This window comes from Catharus ustulatus, chromosome 6, assembly GCF_009819885.2.
Source record: "Catharus ustulatus isolate bCatUst1 chromosome 6, bCatUst1.pri.v2, whole genome shotgun sequence".
NCBI lineage: Eukaryota > Metazoa > Chordata > Aves > Passeriformes > Turdidae > Catharus > Catharus ustulatus.
Genome location: NC_046226.1, coordinates 8,380,975 through 8,403,442, shown reverse-complemented (window position 1 = coordinate 8,403,442; position 22,468 = coordinate 8,380,975). Strand labels below are relative to the sequence as shown.

Genomic DNA, 22,468 nt, shown 5'->3' with positions numbered 1-22,468 from the left:
TCAATATTGCATAAGTTTTCCATGATTTTTTTCCCATCTAGAAAAAACTGAAGCAGCTTTGTTGTCAGGAAAAAAAACTAATAGAGCTTTTCTTCTGAGCTTCTAAAGACTGGCTCATTGGTCCCTCAAGGTAGTTGATTTATGTACTTCTTTCATAAAGATAGTGCAAAGTATCCTTTGAGAAGAATTTCCACGAAATCATGCTGATTGTCTGCAGAAAACCCCAGATTATTAACTTTGAAGCAGGACAGGTGGGTCTCTGTTCAGCTAATTTGTAATGTACACTGCCCTGTCCATTGTCTGTTTCTTCTTGCTCTAGAAATAGTAAATACAATATAAAAAGGAGATTCGTATAAACCATCCAGATTTCCTAGATGGATGCAATCTAGCTTTTCCAAGGGAAAAGATGACCCAATGAACCATTGAACTTAATGATTCTCATAAAAAAATCCAAAACTTCCTACTTAGGACTATCACCTATGACATTCACTTATAAACTTTTAATTGCTAGCACATGTTTACAATCAAGTGGTTGAAGAAGAGATATTTTTGCACTTTAGACTAAGACCCTGTCACACTGAAAAAATATACAGAGCATAATGTGTACAGAGCAAAAGCAAAAAGTTCCACATATTCATATAGAAACGAGGATGGGCTTGGGAAGGATTAAGTCATCTCTCATTCTCAAGGGGACCTTTTGTTCCTTTATCCTTTCACAACCCATTCTTTATCCCACTACCTGTGATGAAATAAGAACACTGGGCTAGTCAGGGACTGCTTGCAGCACTGAACAGAGCAAGTCAGTCACATAATTTTTTCACAGCAAGAGTAATATTCTAAGCTTGATACAAGCCCAAACCTTAGTGCTGGGAATGGAGGAAGAGCAAAGACAACCTCTACTCCCCTCACCCACAAGAAGCCCCCTAAAGGTCACTACTAGACTGCCTCAGGGATGCCAAATGCCCAGGACAGCTCACAGGTTACCTGAACTGTTCAGCTCATCCTTTCTGCACTGCATCCAAAGCACCAGCACCCAGTAACAACGATGGACTTTAATTCAGTCACATACATCATATCTCTAACACAAATTCCTCTGAAAATCTGTTACATGCTAATCCCATCCCTTTTGTCCAAATTTCCTCACAACTGCAGCTGGTGTCCTCTGCAGCTTTCAAGGCAGTGCTTGAAATGCCTCTCAGCCCTTAGCTTGTTCTTGAAAAGGTATGGACTGAGTTATTTTGCTGGATACATTAATTTTCCATCCAAGCACAGTCAGATCTGAAGAGGAATAATTATGTGGCCTGCTGAAGAACAAACCAGACAACAGCAAATGGCGAAAAAAAAAAAAAAATGAGCTCAGCAGGTGTTTCAGGTTAACATCAGGTCTTGGAAAGAGCATCAGGGAAGAAAAATTAACACATAACTACTCATAGCTTAGTAAAATCACAGGAGTCCATTTACTAGTTTGCCTCATTATGTAGTTCTTGTAACGGAGAGGATTCTGACAGCACCATAATGCTTAGCACATGTGCATCAGCAAGAAGTCAAGATGCAAGAGTTCAACATCTCCTGCAAAAATAAATCAAGAGAAAACTACTGAATAAGGTGAGATGAGGCATATGGAGATATACAAGTAATTTAAGAGCAGCAGAGAAATAAAGTCTGTATAAAACCAATCAAGGTTAATTTGAACAGATCAGAAAGTTTACTTTTTGTTTATCCTAACCTTATTCATCTTGTTTCACATATCTCAGTGTACATAACTCACTTATCACATGAAGGAGGCATCAAATAATTCTTGGTTTTGGCAGGGAAAGAGCACTACAAAATTGAACATTTGCCTTTGGTGGCTTTGTGAACCCCCAGGGGAACAACCCCTGGACACAAGATCAGTCCCTTTGCTTAGAACAGGGGTGATGACCACTGGAGTGCTCCCTTCACTTTACATGCTCCTTCGGTACTGGGAAGGAGCAGAATTAGCACCTTCAGGAGCAGTGAGCCAACTTGTGACAGAACACAAGGGAACTTATTCCAAAGGTATATAAACCTACTATTTCTTCTTTTGAGAAAGGTCACAGAATTAGATTTGGAGAACTGACTCAGCTGAGAGTTGTTTCTATCATGAAGACAAGCAAATACTCCAAGAAAAGCAATCAAAAGTAGCTGTATGATGACTAGAATAAAAGCTCTGCTAGAAACTAGAATTCTGCTTCAGCTACTAAGAAAAATTCAACTTTTATATTCCATATTATCTTACAGGAATTCATCTTTTACTATGTAAAATACCATACACAAAGGAACTGCTACAGAAACAGGAACAGACCTCAACTGAGATTGGAGCATGACATGTAAAAGCACTGAATGGCTGCAGAGTAGAGAAAGGTATTACTTCAGAATCCAACTCAGTTGTGAAAGAACACCTCTTCAGGCCCCTGCATGCTCAGCCAGCCCTCTTCTGAGCTCAGGAAGGCAAGCTCTGCTCAGGCAAGGCTTCACTGAGCAGCCAGGAGGAGAACAGGCACATGGAACACACCGAACATCCCGAGCTGGGTGGGACCCACGGGGCTCATCCAGTCCAGCTGCAGCAGCCAAGCACAGCCCTGGTGCTCTGCAGGGAGAGCCCCAGCTGGGAGTGGAGGTGGCTGTGGACAGCACAGCTCTGCAGGCTGGCTGTGGCACAGGAAAAGTGTCAGCGCTTGGTGCTGCACACTCGCGTTACAGGAATTAAACCTGGACTTTCACTCCTGTTGAGCCTGGCCACTCTGAGCTCCAAGCACTTAGAAAGCAAACAACAATCTGAAGTATCTTACACACAATGAGGGAATCATTTTATTAGATTATGGAAGACAGCAGCATTACAGTACAAAAAGTTACAAGAGTAGCAGAAAAAAAAGTGTTTTTGGTTTAAATACTCAGGATTATACTGGGGAACATGAGAAGGATAGTACCCTTTTCTAAACTAACTCCTAACCAGGTTATCAAAATAAGTTTTGAATATTTAGCACAAGTAAAAAAGTTACAACAAACATCGTTATAAAATGCTTTAATAAATAGTTTCTTTTCTGAAAGGTTTTATTTTTTTTAAGAACATGTCAAAAAAATGTACTAAAACAGATGATCCTGCAAAGCAAATCCTGCATTCCTGTATAAAATAACTGGTTTCAAAACATTCATGTTTACATTGTTCGTGGGCCAGAGTTTACACTCTCAGACATCCGTTCTTCTCAGTGGTAGGGTAACTAGGTGTATGTAGTGTTATGCTTCTTCAGTAATTAAAATAAACTTATAGTCTGCCCAGTTAACAGCAATAATAAAAGCCTTAAAAAAAAAAAAAAAAGCAAAAGCCTTCCATAACATTTAACCATTTCTACTGAGGTACTCCCATCCTCTGAGCTTGCCAGCCTTTTTCCTTTAGAGCGAAAGATGAATAAAGCACAACAGAAACAAGATTGAGGAAAATATTGTTCCCTTCATTAGGCCTGTATTTAAACGCAAAAAAAGTAATACCACATGTAATTAACATATTCACAAAAGAAAAAACAATGCCTCTCTATGTTGGTACTGTACAGTAGATGCACCCGTTAGTGTTCTTGAGATGGGCTGAACATGGGGATAAACAAACATTTCTGGATCTATTTACACATAAGTGGTTATGCTCCTATGTAAATACAAATGACCAACAGATTCCTAACATTGATTGTATTAACATCATTTTCTAATCTGGACATAATACCAAAAAAAGTCTTATAAACTGCCATAGAACCTCCTTTTCTGTAACATAAATTAAAAGGAATGACATGTAAAAAAAAAAAAGACCAAAATATTTAACTTATTAAATCAAATATACAGAGTGATTCATTTAATATGTACATATTTACAAAAAAGCACTTTCACTATTAGAAAATAAACTGTGTCAGTTGGGGAACCTAGAGTTCTCACAATTTTACTATATTGATATGGCAGTCTTTGACAGTTGCTATAGAAAAAGTTTAATCTCAAGGCACTTGTCACATGCTTCAATACTGCAATTCTAAAGTAATTAAACAGAAATAAAAAGGCCACTTTTAAACCACAGTTGAAAGATCTCTATAATTTTTTTTGTTCCTATTACAAAGTGTGTAAGGCAAATTTGGAAAAAGTCTTACAGAAGCTACTAACGTAACAAGTGCAGTGAGCTGCCATTAATAGAGATTCAAAGTCAAGAAAGCAGTTTAAAGTTCACACAATTTCCTCAACCAGGAGGTTTTAAAGCCACCATTAAATTAGAGCAAGTAATAAAAAGAAATACATTCTGTAAACAGTGTACAGTCTTTTGTAATAAACTTTACACATATTGAAAATACAACCTCTCCTCTGCCACACAGCGAGTGTATTATAAGTAAACTTTACAAAAATAGCAACTATCAAAGATTACTCATTTTTTTTCATCTGACAGTCATTGAATAATTTATACAAGGCTAAAGAAACAAAATAAATTTTATTTATTATTTTTATTTATTTTTTTTACGCAAAATAAAGAAACTATGAACATTTGACTCCAGGTATTTTTAGTCCTTGATGCAAAGTGGAGATGTCAATTTTTTCCCTCCCCAGCAAGCGCAGGCGCAGTCTGCCTACATCCCAGATACAGGTTAGTCTCTACTGCCTTCAAAGTTTGATGCATTCACATTTTTTACAGATCTGTTGTCCATTTTGCCTATTTGATGGGATTTCTTTACTGGACTGCTCTCTGATGTGTCAGACACCTTTGTCGGCAAAGGCTTTGCGAGTTTGTGAGAGAGGAATTTGTCCATTTCCTCATCTCTTTCCTCCTCTTCATCCTCCTCTTCCTCATACTCTACATACTCCTCTACTGCATCACAAGTTCTCTTTTGAGGAGATATGAAGTTTTTGCATTCATAACGAATGTCTTTGTTACTGTAAGATCTGTCTATAGGATTTCTGATGGGATTTAAAGGTGCCCACTGGTTATTGGCACCCTCTTCCCTGGGAGGACGGCTTCTCTCTCTCTCTTTTCTTCTCTTCCGAGTCCACCACACGCAGATGATTATGCAAGTCAGCCACACAATGCTAAATACCGCACAAAGAATTGGAACCAAATAATCTAGAGGGTAAATGGAAAGAAATAAAGTCTCATGTTAACAGAACAAGATACATGGCACTGGACATTTGCAAGAGAAGTATCCATACTTCACTACAGGTAAACGGAAGAATTTTTAGAAGAAAGGAAGTAAGACATCTTTACAGCACAATAACAACTGCCTGAATGCACCAGGTCCATCTGAAAGTGCTCTTTACTAGTTTAGTTTTATATGATTAATGATGGGGGAGGAAAGTTCCATTTTCCCTCTTCCTTCAGACAAACTGGTTTTGTTAAGAAGCATCTTTCTCAAGCATCTATGCAAAGTTGGCCAAGAAAATCTGAGTAATCCTGAAAAACCTTATCCTAGCAGGAGGCAGGCAATGGAGTACTGTGCCCTCCAAGTTGCTCTAGAAATCCTGGGAGCTGCATTTATTATCAGAAAGAACAGTCCTTTACCTTTAGAGTCTACAGACATTTATGTATCAATGATCTCCAAAAACATTCAGGTTAGGGCTGCATAACCCAATTGGTCATGCATTCTTTGGCAAGTTCCTGTTCTAGCTTAGGATGAAATATCAGAATATTGGCCCTAGAGAGAAGAGTCATCACTGCTCAATGAACAAATAAAAGCTGTTGAGACAATTGCTTTTTTCCACTTTCCCAATCCAAACTTCACTATAGTGTTCCCCTAGCCACATAGACACAGATTATTTCTCTAGGAAAATATTTCTGAAAAATTTATGTATATTTGGATTTCTTCTGCCCCCCTTCTTCAATGGCTGTACAGTTAGGAGAGAATAACAACTTTTTTCTATTCTTCCCAGTAAGCAAAAACTCACACAAGGAGCAACAAGGTGCTTTGGTTTTATAGAGAGCAACAGGACTGTTCAACCCCTCTGCAGACAAATGCTGTCAACCCACACCTCTACTGCCTGATCCAAATTCCCTCAGTAGTTTTACGACATCTGCTTACAGAATAACCTGGAAATGACTACACAAAAACAAATGATGTTTCAACACCAGTCCTTCGCTCCAACGTTCAAGTGCCTTCTGAGCACATTCTTATGTGGAATGTGACACATTCTCAAACATTTCCTTTCGGTAAATGAGGGTGAGTAAACTGCCAACATCACTGGCCTCAAGGGATCTCAAAATTGTATTTTAGTAGTTATGGGAAGGATTGCACTCACATGAGTAACTGCTATTCTCTCCTGATTTTTCATAAGCAACCCAGCATTAAATGATGAATGGGAGAAATACTTCAAAGAAAAAGGAGCTCTTCATAACAGCTTCTCCAAGATGAGAATACAAAGCTTGCATTCTCACTGCTATCACATCTATTATTTCGTCATATGAACATGGATCCAAGATTACTCAGTAATAGGTTCTTTATATAGAATTTTCAGCATACAGACTCCAAATTCAGACTACTTTTCTTAAAGCTGGAAGAAGTCAATGAAGCATTGAAAAGGTCATGTCCACTTAGAAACTTGAGCATCCCACAGAAATGAGAGTCTTAACATATAGGGCTTTACACCACATTTTCTGATAGGTTTTCACCCACCTCAACCAGTTAAGGGACAGCAATAGACTGAATAAAAAAAAAATAGGTCAAAGTTTGCTTCATAACAACTTCACTTAAAGAACTAAGGGTCAGTGGTGGTCAATATTGAGCAGCCACATTAAAATGAGGGATCTGGAAACCATTTTGCTAAAGAACCCAAATGAATCCACTGTTTTGGGAGAGCCTTTAAATCTTACTGAGATGGGAGACAAAGTAATGTGCAGCCTTTTAGCCCTAGAATTTAATATGCAATCAGAAAAGCCAGAGGCTGAGGTGTGTCTAAATCCCAGCTCATTCCTTATCTTCTACACAACTGCTGTTTAAGGCAGGCACAAAGCAGGCACACTCCTTCAGGAGAGCTGAGGAAACAGCACATTTGCCAGGACTTTAACAGATGAAAGGCATTTCCTAGAAGGAAAACACAAGGGAAGTGGAAACCAGGCAATCCCCTAATTGTTTGAACTATAGATGGAAGATCTTCCACAAGATTATGTTGGGGAGGTCGAGGAAAAAGTTGGGAGAGCCTCCTACTATTGTAAGATTTTCACTCTGGGGCTTAGTTGAACTTGAGCCTCCCAGGATCTTCCACAAGCCCATCTCCTGCCTCCCCCAGGCAGGAACACAGGCATGCAAAACCTCCAATCGTTTATTTTGGCACAGCTCTTGGAGAGCCAGCATTCAGAGATAAAGGTCTCTGATCACACCATATTCTCTTAAAGAGGAACAAATGCTACATTTTAAGCCAGCTGTGCACTAGTGAGAAACACATGTTGAAAAAGAACAACGTTTTACATCATGGCCAAGTATTGAAAGAAACTAGACATCTTTAACTCTTGTTAAGGTAAATAAATAGCACACGAGCACTTCAGAGGAGATTGGTATCACACCACACCTTCCCTCTCCCATGTTTTCATTTCCTCACAGCCTCAGTGCAGTAGCATCAAGGGCTGAGGGTGGTTTAAAGTTCATTAGAAGAATTGAGCAGGATTGGAACTGCACACAAGAGCACCTCCTGATCTCATGAAAGGTGTTTTTGGGCTGGAGAGCTGGGCTGGAAGCCAGAGCTAAAACCATGGCAAGAATACCCGGGCATATCATGTTAGGGATGAAGTTAAGTTTAAACTAGCACACAAGTACAGAATCTTCATCCCAAAGCCTCCTTCTCTTCAGTCAGTAACAGCAACTAAAGACACAACCTGGTAGATAATTTTCTCCAACATGTAAGGATAGATAGGAAGCCTGATAGCAAAGGAACAGAAAACACACCACAGAGGAGCTATGCATGGAGCCTTACCTGATGATGAATTCCCAACAACGATGGTCTCAACTTTGACTTCAGTTACTGCCAACATAACCGTGCTGTTCTGTCGCTTGGTGATGGCATTCACTATTGTGTTAGCAGCATTCTGAATGAGGCTGTTATCTTGTTCATCTCGGTGTGGGACAAAGGACTACAGGGAGTGAAGGGGGAAAGCAAGAAGTTATTGCAGTCACCTAACCATGGAAAAGTACTTTCTAAATCCAGTAACATCTTAATTGAGGTCACTTGGTTGAATTTGCCTGAGAGTAGCTACAAACAGTTCTCTAAAAGCTTACCACAGCAACAGCATGGCTGGCTCTACCCAAACTGCAGATGCAGTGCCAGACCTGGTGGGTAGCACACCTGCTTGTTAATTTAACATACCTCAAAGGAGAGGCAGCAACTTCCACCTTAAACTGATGAGCCAAACTTAGTCATAGTTTGGAGCAGTTCAAGACATGTGGATTATCTAGATAGAAGCCTGGACTAATAACAGTCTGCTCTATTTATACCATACACTTTGCTCCCTGCACCGTGGTTCAGCATGCTCTTTACAGCCCTAGCTTCCAGACAGTCCAGCTTCTGCCTGGATAAACATTTACCATGAAAATTAACTCTTTAAAACTAAACTATACACAGGACTGATTGAGCTGTAAATGCATCTAAAGCAAATCTTTAGTTTATCAGGGCAATAGTTACTTTCATCTATTCAACTTGTACCTTCTTCTCACTTGGTACCTTGTGTTTAAAAGAACATCCCTGAAGCAGTCATACACTAAATGCACAGCAGAAAACTCTTCAGAAGAACAATCCAAATTCAGCCACCTGTAACCATATCTCCTTAGTGAAAAGGTCAAGAGCCCAACATTTCTGACAGAACAAGTAGGCACCTGTTCACTAATTTGGGTTGAACTAGTCTTTATAGTAGTTTATCATGAGCTTATATGTAGTAGCCCTCTGTCATTAACAAAACCTGCAGTTTCAGCTCCCTGGCAGTGTAGGAAATTGTGAGATCACAAAATTGCTTTGCAGACAAGACCAAGCCACAGATTGCTCCACCTGCATTCAAGTGAAACAAGCTTGAACAACTTCTTCCCCAGCAAAAACTAGTAAGAAAACATATTTATATATATACACACACATCTCATACTTACAATAGCAACTTCCACTGCATTTTCTGTGGAGTAAGATGGATCACACAATATTATCAGAGTTCTGTCCCTAGAAACAGTCCTAGTAGCTGGCAAATACCGGATTTCAGAACATATATTTTCTGTTGTAGTGCCCTGTTAGAAGCAAGTGAGATTGTGCCATTTTAGTTCAAGTGAAAAACAGCACGTAAAATAAGAACCTATGCAGTTGCTAAGAACTGATGAAAGCAGCAAAGAGGGGAGCAAGAAAGGGCAGAAAAGTGAAGAACAGGGTTTTGGAATGAAGGGCAAAGAACTGAGCTTGCATGATTATCTTAGTACAGTGAGCTGAGCCCATCTTGAAATGTAAATTGTTCAAGACTCAGGAAGATAAAATATTCAGTATAAACCCGAATTTTGCCTCAGCCTTTAGACAAATCACAATTAAAAGCAACAGAGGAGTATAGTAATAAAATTTGCAAGTTTATAATAGCAAGGAGTCATACTAGAAACCTTAATCTTGCATGCTGTGACATAGAATAGATCCCTACATACATTGCCACACTTCATTAAGAATTCCATTCTCACCTGGGGGACTTTGTCTCCATTAAAAATTAAAGTAATTCTAGCACAGTCATTGTCCAAGTACCCAGAATTAGGCAGACACTTGATATTGATAGGCAGAGGTTCAGAGGCACTGCATTCTCCCCACTCTGTGCATGGTGGCTGAAAGCATTTCATGTACTTCTCCTGGCATTCTTGACCCATAGGACACTGGTTATTGGAATTATCCCAGTATTTGTGTAACAGACAAGGCTTTTTTCCACACCACACCTAGAAATCAAAAATAACAAAGCACTGTTACAGGTAGTTGCTCTCATGCATCAAATCCAAACAAGCAATTCACATAGAAAAATATCTGTCTTTTGATACTGCTGTAGTCCTAGTAGCAGATGGATCTGCTCTTTCATGAAATGAGGACATTTTGTACAGACACAAGAGTAAAAATCTGTGCAAAGAATCTGAGAAACCACTGACTGGCATATCTCCTTAGAAGTTCATGGATTTATCCCACTTAACTGAGTTATACAGATATTTAAGCATTTATTTTAATCTAGTCCTCTAGGCTTCTACAGTACAGAAAAAGAATTATCACCACAAAGATTAATTCCTTCAATATTCAAACTGAGACCCCTGCCAGAGAATGCTGAATATGTTAAGAGCTGATGCACATTGGTGATAAGCACAACCACTCCAACCATGCTCCCAAAAGGTAACAGTTTGCTGGAACCCACAAATTACTGGGGTGTAGCAAATTTCCAAACACAGCTCCATTACAGAAGCTGGACTTGAATGATCTTTGTGGGTCCCTTCCAACTCATGTTCTACAATTCCATATAGCCTTTAAGACCCCACAGAGCACTGTACATTAGGAACTCAGGGATTTCTCAAAGCACAGTTGACAGCAAGAGAGTGCAAGTGTTCCATTACACATGGAAGAAACCTAATACCACACATGGACAAAGTGAATTTAAGGCACGTGTGCAATCTGCATTTAGGTCTTACTTTTCCTCAGCCACAAAATCGCCAGGATCTAGTCTACAATAAATATACAAAGGTTGAAAGATGTCAATTCATAAAGCTAGGGAAGGATAATAAAAAAGGGCAGTAAATACCCAGTGAAAAATTTCTTCCTACATGTCCTCCACTTTGAAACTCACATTTCACAAAATTATGAGTTCTAAAACTGTATTTGCAAAGCTTCAGCAGTGTGATTTATCCTTTACTCCAGTTCATATTTCATTTTCTGCAACAAGTGGTGTAGAGAGCCTGTTCTAGCAGGTAGACGGCAGGACAGTAACTTATGATATTCAAAAGACAATCCATAACTACTTTTACAGGAAGCCAGGGTTATTTTTTTCAAACAAAGGAAATTTAGAGGAGACAAAGACTAACTTGTGCATGAAGAACAATGAGTTTGTTTCAGCCACAGGAATTTAAGAGAATTGGCTAAGATGCCTACCTTGGTGCAGTCAATACGTCCATCCAGACAGTGGCAGCTGTTGCACTCCTGCTCCCACCGGCTGCCATGGGGAAAGGTCATTCCTTTAAGCCAGCAAGGCTTTCCAATTCCAATCACTAAAGGAAAAAAAAACCACCAAAAAGCACATTCAGACACTTCACCTCTTCAAGTTATAAATACTATACAAATTTAAATTAAAAATATTGGTACTGTTCCTTACATATCAGACTACTGCACATAAACACTTTATACTGGCTACATTGTGCCTTTTTATTTTTTGGGTAAAGGTTGATGGTAGATATAGGAATACCTTCTTGGCATCTAGGACCAATTCTTCCAGGGGGACAAGTGCATCGGTATCCATTTATTTCATCTATACAGGTGGCACCATACCCACAAGGAGAAGACTGGCATTCATCAATATCTAGACAGAAAATAGGTAAAACTCAGTGACAAGGACACAGGACATTGTAATTAATAATTTACTGAGGTGTCATCTAACAGTACCTCCTTTCTTTAAAGGAAAGGACAGTGTAGCTACAGAATTAATCTTGCAATGAAACAGTTCTGCCATTTCAGCAATAACCTGTAACAGATTTCTCATAATTGCACCCTAATTGAAGTTCTGGTAATCAGAACAGCAGTCATATGCTGACTCATCTCACAGAGCAGAGGTGTTGGGCAGCTGAAGGTGTTAATGCCTTGTCCACATTCAGCTACAGAACAAGTCCCACATCCTGTTCTGGCACTAATCTCAGACACTCATGCTTCACACAAAAGCATGTGCTTTCATGCAGTTACCAGTGGGCAAGAGCTGAACAGTGATCTTGTTCAACAAAGCTCAAAGAAGTGACTTGCTGCAACACAAGTGACCATAAGGCAGAAGAGTAACAGTTTAGTTTGTAACACATTTGATGAACATTAATAACCTTGAAAGAGTGAGTAGTTTAATATATAGACACTTAGCATAAAAGCCTCTTTAAAAAACCCTTCAAAGAATCAGAGGCTTAGCCACAGAAACCAATGGAAAAAGACAGGGAAGCATGGTCCATTCAGATGGACAGCAATGTGTCATTTGTTATCCTGGGGAAGTGACCAATACTGATTTATGCAGCAGAAACCAACTTAAGAAGTTGTGAGCCACAGGCACCAACTGCATCATTTTCAACCAGAACCTCTGTCTCTCAGAGCATCTTTTAAAATATTTCCTTCCATTGAGTATGAATTCCCTTTTCAACCCCACAGAAAACTGTTTGAACACCAGTTCTTGTTCAATACACAGTCTCAGCTCATTTTAAAGTACATGACTTTGAAAGTGAATGTGATAAATGGCAGTAGTGAAACTGTTATACTTGTAGGCAATGTTAAACAATCCAATAGATATGGAAGGGCTTTTGGTTCTATATTAGCTTCCTTCAAAAGTGCACTAAGATCTAAACCTCAACAGGGTTTAATTACTCCTTCCTCCTGTCTTCAGATAGGTTTAAGATTCTCCAGCCTCTGTATGCTGAACTTAACTCTGTTCCTGTATCAGCCATAAAAGGTATTTTTTTCAGAGCTACTCCTTCCATCTATACCAGTCTAAACAAGTAAAAAAATTGTCTGCAGCCCTATTACAAATGCACAGTATTTGTATTTGTGACATCCTAGCCTTAAGAGGAAGAGGAGCAGGCATGGAGAATTCAATATTCCTTTCTGGGTATCTGGATCTACACACACAGTGATCTGCCATCCCTGGTTCTGTTATCCAGACAGCACTAAATTGAAGCTTCTACAAGTGCTGTAGCTGCCTTCCAACCAGAAGGGCTGGTTTGTTTTCTCTATGCCAGAATGAGGATGAAGTCTCAACTTGAAAGCACATCACCATACTGATGGAGTGGAAGGACCAAGCCCAAAAGCCTTGAGGCTACAGAAGATTCAAAGTCTGGTCTTCCAAAACAGAAAGTAAAAATCAGCTATATATCCATTCGAGTCAAAATGGTAAAATTCCATTAAAAGGCACAGCCAAAACAACCCAAACAATCAACCAAACAACAAAAACCCCCACCAGCTTGCACCACAACACTTCAACACACTTTCAGGGTCTGTTTTCTCCCTTCTTTTTTCCTCTACCCTTCAGAATAATTGCAGTGTAACAGGTTTGTTTTCTAGCTTTGAAAGACCTTTATCATACTTCTGTTATTCACGTGCCAGCACTACACTCGATGTTTTTGTTTCCATTTGGAATGTCTCAGTGCATTCTGGTTTCTTACATTAAGTGGAACACATTCAGATATGTCTTCTTTACCAAAAAGATGTTTATCAACAGAGAAACATTTAAAATTTAAGCTTCTATGAAGCCAGCACTCCAGAAATATCAGAATTATCCAAGAAAATTCAGCAATCAAGTTTTAAACATTATTTAAGCCAACTCATTTCAGTGCCATTTAATGAAATGAGTTACAGACCATAACCTGCTCTTATTTACAAGTTACCAGTACCTGGCTAACAGCTGGCTTCTGCTTACTATTTGGAATTCAGCTGAGCTAATGTAAAAAGGGTCACCAGGTGTTCTTTCCAGTTTTTCCAGATTGGTACAACCATCCAGGTCTCTCCCAGGGAGGTACTTACTAATTCTGCAGTCAGGACCAGCAAAGCCAGGGGCGCATTCGCATCGGAACCAGTTCACTCCATCCACACAGATCCCTCCGTTGTAACTGTAAATGAAAAATGCAGCTCACAGCCATCTACATTGTTTCACTGGCCAATTACAGCTTTAATTAAAGGTTCTACTGCTCTTTGAGGGGACTTTATTTTGCTCTTTATTTCTCTTAAGAGAGAAAGCATAATGCTTGATAAACAACATTGCTTAGTAGGTCAGCGGTGAAACAACAACACCCTACAGATGCATGGGGCAGCACATCCACAGAACTCAAGGAGGTGGAACAGCACTTTCAAGTGAATACAAAGAAAGCCCAACATTTTCCCAATTTATTGTTTTAATAAGTGAAGCACAGAATATGGTATCAGAGCGGACAACTGAGAAAGATAAGGTAGATTGTTTCACCCACACATCACTTTTTTTTCCCCTGTCAACCATAAATGTCAGCCTCTGTATTTAAAATATTCCCATTTTATCTCCCAAAAATTCAGTTTTGTTTTCAGACATGTTTATACATAGTAATTGGTCCCACCGGACATTTTTATATTTAAAATTATCTACTGCAAATGAACAGATTTTGATTTCGCACTTTTTATTCTATCCAATCACAAATGCTTCAAATGTTATCAGGTGTGATTCACTGCATATCACTAATTTATTGGTCAGTTCCTCCATGGAGACTACATTAAAACACTTTTATTTGTTCATACATGAATCAGCTCAAGATTGTTTTGTGGTCTTTGGTGCTGTCAAGGAATAGATATGGCATAGCAAATAAAATGGTTGTAAGAGATTTTACAGAGGGTGGGTTCAACTATTTTAGATTAAAATTAGGTCTAATCTGTAATGGAAATCTGTATTACTGTGTTCACATTTATTTTCACAATAGGTACAGCACTGGAGTTCAGGTACTTACCATGGATGAGGGTTGCAGTCATTGGTGTCTAGAAAAAAGAATATTGGCTAGTGTAAATAGAGGCACAATTTATTTTTCTAAAATGTAACACTATAGTTCAGAAGCCCCTATATTTGATAAGAAAAATAGACAGAACTGAATGTTTTCTTCCACACTTGCAAAAAACATTCAGTTTTCATATATATCAACAGTAGGCAGAGTGAAAACAACTCAAATGTAGAGTTTTCCTCCCACTCCCAATGTTACACCTTGGGGGAAACAAATAAAAATCAAAGTTCCAGGCTTTACTCCACCTAAACAATTCATTGTCTTGGTATGTCAAAGCAGTTAACTGCTATCCTCAGAGAAAATGGTTTATACACTACTGCCTGCCTTCCCAGATTCTCTTCATTATTAAAATTATTGTTTCTGTGAGCATTTTTTCCTGCTCTGCACACTTTCCAAAAATTCCACTTTTACAGAAGGCCAAGAGTCTTCTGTTGGCAGGACCAGATGCAAAAAGCAGCACAACAAACTCTTCATTCATTACTCGAGCATCGTCTTTACCTACCTCCCACTCTGAGTGATTCAGATATTTTGGCACATGAACCCCCATAAAATTGCTTTGTTTCAGCTAGCAGCTCCCTGCCAGACACTCCCAATATCCCAGGGGGATGCAGGGGAAGAAAGGAGAGAAGCCTTACTCTGTGTGCATGTGCGTCCTTCCCATCCTTCTTTGCAGATGCACGAGAAGGAATCTCCGCTGCCAACACATGTTCCACCATTCATGCAAGGGTTTAGAATGCAGCTGCTGTTTTTAGCTTTGAAAAAGGAAAAAAGTGTCTATTAGAACAGAAAACAAAGAGTATCTATCATCTGGGTATGTCAGTATCACAATATTAAACAGTATTTAAGTCAACAGTTAAAAACTTACAAAAAGGTAAAAAACTCCAAAAATACTCAATCATATGACAGTCCCAATCCAATTGTTTAACTGAACTGTGAAGTTTTATTAAAAAAATAATTACCTCCTTTCTGCCCCATTTCTGTAAGCATTCTTTAAGTACTGCTAAATTATTACTTTGGCAGTGAGTTACCCAGACCATAAGGCAATCTTAGCAATAAAATACTAATATTTAAAGCTCAGGTTTTGATTTAAAGTTGCAATTGTATCTAAAAAGTAGAAAAACTTTACTAAATTATCTTCATTCAACTTCCTGATCATAACAGAAGTTTCATTTTCAGAAAGATGCACCAGAGATACTACATTCAGTCTCCAAAGGGGAAAAGAAAAAAAAAATCAAACAGTTCCCTACAGCAGACATTCTGCAAATCCCCCAGGAAGAAGTTCTTCATTTTTCCTGGGTATGCCTGCTCGTACACCCCATAATCACAAACCTTGTGACTCTACAAGCCAAGCAGGGGACTAAGTTCCCAGGAAAACCTTTACACAGGGCCCCTAAAGACTAATAGAAAAGTCAAGACAAGTCCAAATTTTCTAAAATTGCTTAGGAGAGAACATATGGAAAAGACCACATAAGCAGCCAAGGAACAGCTTCCTAAAAATGAATATCATGTTAGGTGAGTAAAAGAAGTTACTTAAATTTCAGTCACCACCCAACTGGAACAGCTTTGAAGTGCCCAGCTAGAACAGTGTGTCTGTTTAGTAAACAGCTGATTATTTAAACACTTCTCTGCTTCTTCTGGCTTCATCAATAGACAATTTTAAAAGCTTACCAGTGTTGCAAGTACTTCCTATCCACTCTGGAGGACATGAGCAGCGGAATGTGTCTCCATCATCATAGCATGTCCCACCATTACTGCAAGTGTTTGCATCACACTGGTATTCACCTACAGACAGCAACAAAGCAGTTTTAATCCCATTGGTCTTGCTGAATGTTAGAAACAGGTACTTTCTAATCACAAAGTTAAAGAGACTTCATATTTAAATGCACCAGTATCAGAAACACATTGTTCTGCTTGCTGTATTACAATAAACAACCCAAAGAATGGAATCTAAGGACACCTCACCAAACTGTTTCACTACAAGAAGGAATATATTTTTAAAATGTTCCATTCTGTGACTGGGAAACTGGAAGGGGTAATGAAAGAACACCTATTTTTTCACTGCGATTGTTTTATTTTAAATTTCAGGAACTCCAGTCCCACGAGAAGAAAATAAATCTCAGGGTAAGTTAAAGATCAAAGCAAGGAACACTTACGTGAGTGACAAGTTTTGCCTTTCCAGTCATTCTTGCACTCACAATAGAAGTCATTTACCAAATCAATGCATCGGCCACCGTTGTGACATGGGTTAGGAGAACAGTCATTGAAATCTAAAAAAACAACAGTTGTTCAAATTAGATTATCTAATCCAGCCAAGGCCATGAGAAAACAGGAAAAAAATATTCTTAATAAAGAAAATAAATTTTGTACTACTTAGGAAGACAGTAATCCTAATTATTACAAGGTTATCTTTACATAAGCTAGGAAAATACTCTGCTTTAATACAGAACAACACGTATTATGACTTTCTGACAGCTTAGAAGGATCATTCAGTATGTCTTCTCAGTAAAGTACAAAATTAGCTTTCTTTTTACAAACAGCTGTATTCTGAACTTCAGAAAGAGCTTTCTAGTAGGGACCACAATGTCCTGAAAAGGAGCCCCAGCCCAGGACATCCTGGGAGATGAGAGACAGTTAAGTTTCCCTTTTTCTGTTCTGCTTTAAAACACAGAGTTACAGCCATTAGAGGTGGCTTAAACACATACATACAATACATATGTGCACCATTAAACATACTTACACAATCATGGATTTTAGAGAAACCTCCTTTCACTTGAGACAAACATTTAATAGGTGGAACATAAGTATTCCAGAACAAACTTCATCTAGACCACACAAAAGGCACTTCTGACAGCAATAGCTGCCAAAAGCTGCTCACTCTGTATTCCACATCCTAATTGATGCGTGTCCTGTAATAAGTCTCAGCAAGTCTTTGCCATCATGTTTTATAAGGGGCTTCATTCAGAGCAGAAAAAGAAACAACTGCAGTTTCCTCTGAGGTGTCTTAACCATAACTGGCCTAGCTCACTTCCTGGCCCACACTTTTGCCTATCCCCAAGAGAGAAAGTTTTCTCCTCCTGAGATAAATGCTGAACTATACCAAAGAATCAGATTCTGCTCCTATTAAAGGAGCTGAGGTTTTTAGTGCAGCTACCTGAAGACATTTCTGAAATACAAGAAATATTTCTTCTGCAAAAAAGAACTATAGAACAGAGAAACTACCCCACTATTAAGCACATATCAACCATCTCTGTTACAAAGCTGCATCATTTGGCCCTGCAACACTGAGCAGTACTCACTTGTGTCACACAGCTCTCCTTCCCAGCCACTTGAACAGAAACATCTAAATGAATCAACTTCGTCGATACATGTCCCACCGTTCTTGCAAGGTTTCCCAAGACAGTCATTGATATCTGCAACAAAAAGTCAGCAGTTATTGCTCAAGGCTGTTTGCACCTATTCAGAGGAGTGATCTACACTTGTGTCTCTGGGAAAAGCAGAGAGTTATTACTGCATTTGTACATGCAAAAGAAAAGCTCAAATATCTGCTTTCAAGCCTGGTAGGGTTTCTGGTTGGCTGGTCTCTCATGTAGCAAGTCAAACCAAGAGCATTACACTTACCTGGCTAGAACATCCAGGGGTTTATAAACACCCAGAGCAGCAATACAAGTTCTAGTCCCTTCATTGTCATTCTCATGCTGGACAAATTTGTGGCTCTTACGATTATGTACATAAAGGTAGTGGGTACAAACACATTTACACTGAAGTTGGACTAAAACCAGTTTTCTATCACAGAGGAAGTGTAAACCACTACAAAGACTGCTACCAGAAGAAATAATTTCAAGCAGTACATCTGAAACAGCACTTCATGCAACTTTACTGAAATCTAAATGTTTTACGCTGTAAAGTTTCATAACATTAAAATAAATTTTAAGCAAAAAGAATAATCTTTGACAAGCTCCTACTTACTTTCATGGCAGTATGTTCCAGTAAAACCTCTGTCACAGGCACAAGTGAAATTCCCTCCTGGCTGACTGATACACCGTCCATGAGGCCCACAAACATTGGATGAAATGAAACGGATTCCTTCTTGTGTAGCATTAGTGAAGACCTCTATGGTACAGCTGTCTATTACTGAAAAAGAAGTGTAGTCTTTAGACTAATGATCTGCATTACCAATCAGATTTCAGTTTTCAAAGAAGTCTTACAAAAATTAAAACTAATCACAATTTTAAGTTTGCTGTAAGTTACCATCTACCTCTTCATAAATGAGGAGCACTTCCCTCTCACTGCCTCACTATTTTATGAAGTCCAAGTGAGTACAATAAAAACATTTCTGCATTATACTATTCCCCAAAATGCCTCTCTTCAAATCAAGACAGATTTATGGACAAGAGCAGGTACCTTTACAAGAATTGTTCTTGCAGTGGTCCTTGAGATGAGAACAATTTTTTCCATCATAGTCATCAGGGCAGGCACAGTAATAATCTCCTCCCAGATCATAACATTTAGCCCCGTTCTGGCAAGGGTTAGGTTCACAGAAATCAATATCCATCTGTAAGAGAGCACAGTTAGCAGCAGCTGCTTCATTTCCCAGGAGTAAGCAGCATTATCTGCTTTGCCAGAGACACAGTTGAAGCTAATGTACAAAGAACCTCAAGTTTTAAGAAGGTTTATGAATCAAATATTGCATTCCATCCTGCAAGACAGAAACTTCAGCTCACTGTAATCTATCCTAATAAAAAGCATTTCTGACACTGCTAAAAAACCCTCCTTTGGAGGAGGTGAAAAACACATTTGCAATAACTCAGTAAATAATAATAGCCATTAGTTGACATCTTACTGCAACTTCTCTGGATCATTTTAAGTCATTTCTCTGTCCTTCACACCCACATACCAAGTGCCACAAGGCAAGTTAAATACCAGTGCACTTGTCAGCTTTGTGTCTGCAAGAGACTCAAAATACACAGAACCTGAACAAAATCCCATCCCCTAGAGCAAACTCTCTTCCCATCTCAATTAACACACAGAATTTATTATAAAACCACACAGCTTGGAAGGGACCTCTAGAGGTCAGCTACTCCCCACCTCCTGCTCAAAGTGGTCTAGTCAGACCCAGCTGCTCAGGGCCTTATTTTAACAAATACCATCACCACACCAATTTACACACAGTTACACGAGAGGCATTTTGAACTCTGACCATCTGATCCAGAGAGCAAAATTTAAACCTTGCCTTCATAATACAGCCTTTAACATAGACATTGTTGCAGCAAAACAATTCTGCTGCTTTCTGCTTTAGACTGACACATAAGATCACTGATTTGTGATGCCCTAAGTTGGTCTCAAAACTCACAAAGCAGCCTCAAAAGGGATATTTTTACATCACAGTTATCTCTCCTCCAAATTGTTTTTCTTAAGGACTGCTTTTCTCCCCTCAAGTCAGCTTTTCTTTCTTCACATCTCTCTTAGGAGAAAGATAGCTTTCAACTTTACAGACATGAAATCAAGTGTAATAGTGGTGTTGGTCCCTATTTTTAGCAGTTCAGTAGCTGAACAGGAGAAAAATGCAAAACTAGCCAAAGAAGAAGGAACATAAATGGTATTAATTATTTCATTCAGAGGAGCACATTCAGTTGCATTCAAAACAGAAAAATTTTCAGCAAACCATTTCGTGCTCTCACACAGAACATTCAAAGCAAGCTATAAAAAATAGCTATAGTCTGAGAAAGATTCCCAGATCTCCTCTATCAGATGTCTCCATTTGTTTCCTTCCATTAGTGTAAATTTCCCCTTCCCAATGCAAGTTCAGTAGCTGGTACTTTAGCATCTGGAATCAATGGTAGATATTTCCTGCAGCACACAAGGCAAGCAGCCAACTCCCCCCTATTATTCAAGTGCATTTGCTAAAACTTTAATTACACAGCATTGTATGAATCAGCCCAGAGTAGAGCACTGAAGTTATGATCCTTATGCAGAAACAGTTCATGAGCTATTAGGTGCTGCACCAGTTTTATTAAACTGGTTGGTATCTGTAGTCCTCCTAAACTTTGAATAAAATGAGGGCACTGATTCATTCATGATGCAAGTAACAGAATAAAATTACTTCAGCATTTAAGAGTGATCACTCCAATATCCTCCACAAAATAATTCTGGAGCAAGTCCAACAAAATTCCAGCCTAATGCCTCCAGCTGACACTAAGCATAACACCCAGATGAATTTGACTATCAGCAAAAGCCAGAAAGTGAATATTTAATGAAAAATAATTTTACACTGAAAAGCCTAATGTCCTTCCTAGAAAAGAGAAATATCTTCTTTGCCATGAAATGCTTTAGGAATTACCACTAAGACTTCAATATTTAACATCTGAACCCTTAAGCACTTGAACACCATGTCCCTAAAACGATCTCAGTTCTGAGAGCCAATACTTGCCTGTCTGCATGCCTTTAGTAATTACATTATTACCATTATACATAATATAAATAATTGATATATAATTATTCTGCTCCTACGAATAGCAGTAGGATTACTTGAAGAGTAATTAAATTATCTACCTCAGAGTTATCAGGATGAGAACCTAAAGCACTCCAGTGTAACTAAAGGACACAGTTCCTGAAAACTGCAAAGGAAAAAATTTCAAACTTAAGGAACACTTGCAGCCTTAAAACCCTTAGGAGGGTCAGCACCTATATAAAACAACTTGCAGTTTATCAGGCTGCAGATTCAAGTGTTACAGCTACTATGACAGCGCTGCACAACAAATTTGCTTATTCAGAGTATCAGGTAACAGCTACGATAGGCAGTGACGCTCCAGCCTTGGGTTACTCCCATTTAAACCCAGAGATCTATTTCTTTCAAGAATTCAGCCCATGACAAGCATTGCAGCAATGTCTGCACTGCCCTCACCTCGCAGAAGACTCCTGAGAATCCCTGGGAACACAGGCAAGTGAATCCATTCACCAGGTCTCGGCAGCGGCCCCCGTTCTGGCAGGGATTGCTCTCACACTCGTTGGTTTCTATCTCACAGTTCTTTCCTGTGAAACCCCGAGGGCACAAGCAGTGGTAACCGTTCACTTCATCCTTCACAGAGCAGGGAAAAGAAGCAAAAGTAGAAGGATTTGTTTATTGATGAAACTTGCACACAAAAAAATCAAATTACTATATTCTGGCTTTGCAGACAGCAGGAGCACCACAGAATTTTATTTTGTGAAATGGGTGCAAAAGTCTGCAAGTACAGTGTTACATTTTTAATGTTTGAACCCTTTTAACCAAACTGTAAATGCAAACTATAAAACTCATAACCAGTCAGAGAAAGATTAATTTTCAACATGGAATGCAACAAACAAGAGTTACCTTACAAGTCCCTCCATGCTGGCACTGTCCATGACAGTCATTTATATCTATGGATAAAATATGCAAAGCATTAGAATTTAGACTGGAAGCTGTAAAGCATAGGTTTAGCATAAAAATAGAAAACAAGTAGTTTTCAAAAATATTTTTTCTGGTTGTTTCAATGGAAAGGAAGAATTATTGATGTCTTAATAGATTCCTATTTTTTAAAAATATCCAACAGAAAATTACATTCCATATTTCTACTATAGTGTACTAAAAATGAGATAATCAATTTCATATCTAACATTTTAATTTAAAATTTCAAATTGAATCAGTATATAACATTCAGAAAGACATAAGAGCCAAGAGATTTATTAGTTATTTAAGTGTATATCTAAGCTCACTTTAATACCAGTTACTTTTCAAAATAAATTTT

The 22,468-nt window shown here is 38.7% G+C and overlaps 1 protein-coding gene across 1 annotated transcript in view; it reads right to left on the bottom strand.

Annotated features, from left to right (window-relative positions):
- Positions 1-2,802: 2,802 nt before the first annotated feature.
- The window catches only part of JAG2 (jagged canonical Notch ligand 2), a 68,232-nt gene continuing 48,566 nt past the window's right edge, over positions 2,803-22,468 (bottom strand). Inside the window, exons 11-26 of the mRNA XM_033063518.1 lie at positions 22,054-22,100; positions 21,607-21,780; positions 19,107-19,257; positions 18,672-18,836; positions 18,002-18,115; positions 16,859-16,972; positions 16,374-16,487; positions 15,341-15,457; positions 14,658-14,685; positions 13,711-13,796; positions 11,411-11,524; positions 11,101-11,216; positions 9,666-9,911; positions 9,102-9,233; positions 7,942-8,098; positions 2,803-5,104 (exon numbers count right to left, since the gene is read on the bottom strand). Of these exons, the coding sequence (XP_032919409.1) occupies positions 4,632-5,104; positions 7,942-8,098; positions 9,102-9,233; positions 9,666-9,911; positions 11,101-11,216; positions 11,411-11,524; positions 13,711-13,796; positions 14,658-14,685; positions 15,341-15,457; positions 16,374-16,487; positions 16,859-16,972; positions 18,002-18,115; positions 18,672-18,836; positions 19,107-19,257; positions 21,607-21,780; positions 22,054-22,100 (2,348 nt within the window). The 3' untranslated portion in view covers positions 2,803-4,631. The remainder of the gene's footprint in view (positions 5,105-7,941; positions 8,099-9,101; positions 9,234-9,665; positions 9,912-11,100; positions 11,217-11,410; positions 11,525-13,710; positions 13,797-14,657; positions 14,686-15,340; positions 15,458-16,373; positions 16,488-16,858; positions 16,973-18,001; positions 18,116-18,671; positions 18,837-19,106; positions 19,258-21,606; positions 21,781-22,053; positions 22,101-22,468) is intronic.